Source organism: Panicum virgatum, chromosome 4N (assembly GCF_016808335.1).
Source record: "Panicum virgatum strain AP13 chromosome 4N, P.virgatum_v5, whole genome shotgun sequence".
Lineage (NCBI taxonomy): Eukaryota > Viridiplantae > Streptophyta > Magnoliopsida > Poales > Poaceae > Panicum > Panicum virgatum.
The window spans coordinates 41,575,288-41,581,289 of record NC_053148.1 but is presented as its reverse complement, the minus strand read 5'-3'; the positions used below and the strand labels follow the sequence as shown (position 1 = coordinate 41,581,289).

The window sequence follows — 6,002 nt, the reverse complement described above, 5'->3', positions numbered from 1 at the left end:
AGCGTGGAAGCGGAAGGGAAGGGAAGCACGAACCAGGCCGGCCAAACCGCCGGGATCCGGTACCGGTATACCGGTCCGGTTTGGCCGGAAACCGGTCGGTATCGGTCAAATTTAAATTTGAATTCAAAAAACTCAGTTCAACCGGTTCGTACCGGTATACCGGCCGGTTAGACCGGCTTATCGGCCGGTTTGACCGGCTTGAATTCAAATTCAAATTTAAAATCGCATGTGTAATCGGTTTGGAACGGTATACCGGCCGGTTTGACCGGTTTACCAAGTGGGCTTTAATGGGCCGTCTCATTTTTTTCCTTTTCTTTTTTGGTTTAACTTTAAATGCCCGAAAATTATGTTAAACGAACAAATTTTTGAGAAAATTTGACACCATTAGATTCGTCGCACCTTGAAGTATTTTTAGAAATTTTTTGAAAAATTTTCATTTTTTTGAATTCAAATTTTAATTTTGAATTTGACCCGGTTTGGTACCGGCCCAAACCAAAACCGGGCCGGTCAAACCCACCGGTTTTGTAAACCCTGCTTGGAACAGATCAACGGAGAGTACGCTGCGAGTATCGGAACGGTGTCGTGTCGTGCTGTGTCGCCTGCTTGCTTCGGGGCGAGGGCTCTCCGATCTCTTGTTGACAGAATTTCCTCCAGTTCATCTTGATCTGCTAGTTTATAATCTGTTTGAAATGCAGGAATTTGTTATCGGAAAACAGCTTAATTTTGTCCGGGAGTCATACAATGTAACAAAGTCATTGCGTTCAGAACAAGACTGGCTTGAAATGTCTGTAATTTGCACCGAGAACTCACCAAATCAGTTGTCCGAAGACCAGCTACGCTAGTACTCTAGTAGTATAGTTATACTCCTATACTATTACTGTGCAGGTGTAATTCCTGCTTGATTCCCTAAGTTGTAGAAAAATAACAATAGATGCGTGCGTTATTATTATGACCCTGTTCTGTTTTTTCTATTTGGATCCAAATGCTAATAGTTGAAAGTGCTAAACTTCAGCACGGATCCATCCGAACATAAGTGCTAATGTGTAGGCTGTGCGGCCCCGGGATGCCATTGAGCAGAACTTGCGACAACACCGTGGAAAAGATTGCCGCCAGCCAGTTTCTCCAGCGAGCCGGGAAGTCCATGTGCTGCAGGAGGGAGAGGATGTAGTCCCAGCGGACCGAGTCAAAGGCCTTAGAGATATCAAGTTTTATGAGGAGCATCGGTCTGCGGCAGGGAGACCTGTTGTTGCCCCTTCTCTTTATTCTGGCAATTGACCCGTTGCAGCGCCTACTCAACTTGGCCCCGGAGGCAGGCATCCTTAGCAAAGTCGCAAGGGATCGGGCAAGAATGCCGATCTCATTATATGCGGACGACACAGTCATCTTCTTGCGGCCTGATAAGCAGGAGGTGAAGGCCTTGGCCCGTCTCCTAAACCTGTTTGGTCAGGTCACCGGGCTACAAACGAACGTCCACAAGTCCTCCATTGCGCCAATTCGATGTGATGGCATCGACCTCGATGATATCCTAGCGGACCTCCCGGCAGCACGGACAACTTTTCCGATCAAATACCTTGGCCTCCCACTATCTACCAGGCGATTACGCAAAGTGGATTTCCAACCACTCATTGACAGAGCCGCGGCCCGGTTATCAGGTTGGAGAGGCCATAACATCACGCAGGCAGGCCGGGTGATACTCACCAAGACCGTCCTATCTTCCCAACCAGTCTACCTGCTTACAGCCCTCACCGCAACGAACGAGGTACTGGAATCGGTCGACAAGATTCGTAGGAAATTCCTTTGGGCAGGGGATGAGAACCTAACCGGCGGAGAGTGTAAGGTCAATTGGCCAATGGCCGCCAGGCCAACGGACTTAGGAGGGGCGGGCCTCCTAGACCTGGATAGATTCGCGAGAGCTCTACGCTTACGATAGCTATGGCAGGAGTGGACGAGGCCAGAAAAACTTTGGGTTGGTATGGGCACACCATGCAATGATACAGACGCATTATTATTCGCGGCATCCACTGAAATTCGGATCGGTGATGTCCGGAAAATTTCCTTTTTGGCACACGGCGTGGACGGCCGACCGGCGGCCAAAAGACATTGCGCCAGATGTTTACTCCATGTCCACGAGGAAAAACAGGAAACTCCATGAAGCTTTGGCGGATAACCAGTGAATTCGGGATATTGCTCTATACTCGACCATCACCTTGCACCACCTACAGCAATTCTTCGACCTCTGGTTGATCGTGCGGGATGTCCACCTTAGCCCGGGGGTGGCCGACACAATCAGATGGAAGTGGACGTCAAATAGAGAATATTCTGCAGCCTCAGCATATCGGGCACAATTCCTAGGTTCGGTCAAAACGAAACTACAACCGTTGATTTGGAAGCCGTGGGCACCGCAAAAAGTGCAAATTCTTTGCATGGCTTATCATCAAGAATAGAGTGTGGACGTTCGATCGTCTAGCAACTAGGGGATGGCCGCGAAATGAGGTCTGCCCTTTATGTCGACGAGAGCAGGAGTCATACAAGGAGGGTGTGGAGCTTGATCGTTGGGTGGGTCGGCTACCCCCAACTACTTCCAAGTCACTGGAGTCCTACGCACTCGGTCGAGGAGTGGTGGACTCGGCTGGGAAACCTCGCGGACATGCCAACTAAGGCCTTGAGATCCCTCCTCCTGTTGGTCAATTGGGAAATTTGTAAAGAACGGAACGCGAGAACTTTTAACCGAAGAGAGACCTCGCCAACAATGCTTTTTGGCAAAATCAAGGAAGAGGTGCGTGCATAGGGAATCGCGGGGGCCCGACATCTGGCGAGTCTCACTGGGGTCTAGTGGCGGGCACATGGCCGCCATTTGTACAATTTTTTTATCACTGTTTTTTCAATTTTGACTTTATTTAGCCTTCCGTGGCTTTAACTTCTTCTTTATTAATAGAAAAGGGGCACACTCTGTGCTTGTTTCGTTAAAAAAAAGCTAATGTGTAGGCTGAATTTTAGCTAAGATTTAAAAATTTTAGCAAGGAAATAGGTGCTAATAGATGCTAAAGTACAACCAGACCGATGCTATGTCGTACTCTAAGAGCATCTCCAAGAACTCTTGTATCTATGGATAGCTAAAATCCTAATATAGCTATTATGTAAAACGAAATAACTAACGAAAAAGGGATGAAATCCAACAGCTTCTCCAAAATCCAAAAAGACATGGCTAGCGCTCAGCGCTAGGCAAAGATGCCCAGCGTCACCCTCTGGATAGAAAACGAGGATAGAAGATGAGGTAGATAGAGTTTCTATTGGATATGAGTTTTTTATCTTTTTTTTAGCAAACTCATCCAATATAGAAGAGCTCTTGGATGCTCTAATCGTCGATCATTGCTCGCTAGTCTCGCGGGAATTGGTTTTCCCGACTCTGACGCCTGAAGCTACGGAGATGCCTGCCAATGTACTCAAATTCATCTGATCCCTTCTCTTTTTCTTTCAAAAAAAGGGAGAGAAATGACGCTCAAGACAAGCTAATGTATTTAAAATAAACTGATTGGTTCGTACTGATTGTTGCATATTTATTATTTAAATGCAACTAGGGTAATACAAAGATGGGTTCCAAAAAAACAAAAGGGAATTTGTAGTCACCTTTTCCTGCTGTGTAAAAAGAACTTTTAAACGGAGGAACTAGATTCTATGCAAGCCGCGTGCTGGTGACACGAGGCGCTCGTTTGCGCAAGGATGTTCGGATACAAAAATAACTGGGTTTGGATTTTGAATGTTGAATTTGTGTAGATACCAAGTTCATTAAAATAGTGGATGTACCAGTAAATGAACCAGCAAGTGAAAAGCCCATACTCACTGCGTTCGGCAGGCTGGAGCTCGAGGTTGGAGCTGGAATGGTGTGAGAGAAAAATACTGTTGGGCTGGTTGGAGTGATGTGAGAGGAAAATACTGTTGGGCTGGAGCTGCCTGGAACTGAAGACAATCATGAGTCAATTAAGCAGAGGCATAGTTTTTTTTGCCCGGATTACTGTCTATTAAACCATACGTGTAGAACTCAACGAGCTTCCATGATCTTGTTAATTTTATTACATCATCTCATAATGCACTAACACTTCCAAAGATTCACGATCACAGGAATTTCAGATCCAGGAACAACAAGATGCCAATATACGAACACAAAAGCCCATTCGGAATCTGGATAAGACAGTAGCTATTGAAACCAAAAAGAACAAAAGAAAAATCCAAATAGAAAAGAAAAGATATTCCATGGATATCAACTGCATGACACATATATAACAGGCATGCTGAGCTTGGCAAGTACTACACTACATACTGGATGCTTGCAAAAGAGGCCTATGGAAAGGCTAGCAAGCAGCTACTTCATGAAATGGTACTGTATCTAGCTTGATTTTTGCCCTTGTGCCCTTGCAGCGCCTTCCATGGAGGATGAGTTCCAATATCTCTGGGTTTTCACTGCTTGTCTTTCCGGCTACCATCCCGAGACCTCTTCCGGCGCTGCTTGGAGCTGCTGGACTTCGGTTGGGCAGACCGGGCATCAGGAACAGGCACACGATGCTCACTAGCCAAAGCAGGGAAACCAACGGCAGGGTTTCTGCAGATATGAGATTGTATTAGCATCAGGATTTAAGAACCAATCCGCATATAGCAAAATTCTAATAAAAATCCGGTGGCTCTTGTACTTCCAAAAGATCCCTTGCTTAGTAATTATCAACTGTGTTCGAGGAAAAATTGTAGTTATTGACTGATCATATCCATGACTCGAGCCACAGGTATTCGTCTAACCTCAGAGAACGATAAGAGGATGGAAGGCTTGATGTGTCTTACCCGTGAGTACGGCAGACTCCTGCATGGCTGTGGGAGCACCAACAAGCCTATCCTTCAACAAGCTCTGGCGCAGTGCCATGTTCTCAGCTGCATAGCACTGAAGTGCATAGCTGAGGCGGCGGCACTCTGCCTCCAAATACTTGCTCTTCGTCTCCAAGTCCTTTATATACGTCTTCTTCCTCTCCCTCGATTTCATGGCGGAATCTCTGTTCCTCATTTTCCTGATAAATTCACAAGGCAGATCCCCTTTTATATACGAGACAAATTGCACAACTAGACAAATCTTCTAGTGATCAATCACAGAAATCTCTTTCATTAGGTACAGTTCACAATAGACACCCATATACCTAAGCAATAATCCACACGGATTTATAGCATACTCCCAATTTCACAGGAAGCAGGATAAGAAGGATATAAAACATAATCAACATACCTCATCTTCTTCTTCTTGCTGACAGGATCATCGTCGTCCACCTCCACCGTCTCAACCTCCGGCGTTACAACCTCCACCACCTCATCCCTTCCGGAATCCTCATCCGTGCTTCCACCCGCCTCGCTCTCCTTCCCCTCCCGCTCCCCCTCCCCGCCGTCGTACAGCGCGTCGAAGAACTCCTCCATGCTGATGCCCTCGGCCTCCCCGCCCAGCTCCGCCTCCCCCACCTGCATCAGGAACCTCTCGATCTCCGTCAGCGCCTCCTCCCCGGGTGGGCTCGCCCGGGAGGTAACCGACTCCGGCGACCCCGCCTCCGCATCGCGCGCCGGCGCCGGCGCCGGCGGAGGCGGGGACGGTACGATGAGGTCGGAGACGCCGGTGGGCTCCCCGGAGAAGGAGGCGAGGAGGGCGTCGAGGTCGATGTCGGCGAAGAGGTCGACGTCCATGGGGATAGCGAGATATTTTGTCGCCGGGATCGGAGCTGTGCGACTTTATAGCGGGCTCTCGCATTCGGATGGTTTGCTTCGCAGGGAAGGAGAGGAAGGTTCGTCGCAGTTTAAACGGGGTGGGGCCCACGAGGGGTGGTGCCGTGTCCTGGCCAATGGGAGAGGCGGAATGCGCCAGGTCAGCCTGCGGATTCCTTTGCGAGGGACCTGGGTTGGGTTCGTGGAATGGGCTTCCCGTTGATGGGCCGATGATTAGGAAGTAGTTGCTGCGGCCCATCTTCTCGCAAATATTG

At 48.2% G+C, this 6,002-nt stretch overlaps 1 protein-coding gene across 2 annotated transcripts; it reads right to left on the bottom strand.

The window, feature by feature from the left end:
• Positions 1 to 4,034: 4,034 nt before the first annotated feature.
• Positions 4,035 to 5,759, bottom strand: LOC120671154 (bZIP transcription factor 50-like). 2 transcript variants are annotated; one of them, XM_039951424.1, is made up of 4 exons: positions 5,693 to 5,724; positions 5,264 to 5,653; positions 4,831 to 5,051; positions 4,123 to 4,597 (listed from the first exon to the last, which is right to left on the bottom strand). In XM_039951424.1, exons 1-4 carry the CDS (start codon positions 5,707 to 5,709, stop codon positions 4,350 to 4,352), a joined length of 876 nt encoding a protein of 291 aa, XP_039807358.1. In that variant the 5' UTR covers positions 5,710 to 5,724; the 3' UTR covers positions 4,123 to 4,349. The 2 variants fall into 2 exon arrangements, with proteins under 2 accessions (XP_039807357.1, XP_039807358.1); XM_039951423.1 differs by having other exon boundaries at positions 4,035 to 4,597; positions 5,264 to 5,759.
• Between the last annotated feature and the right edge of the window lie 243 nt (positions 5,760 to 6,002).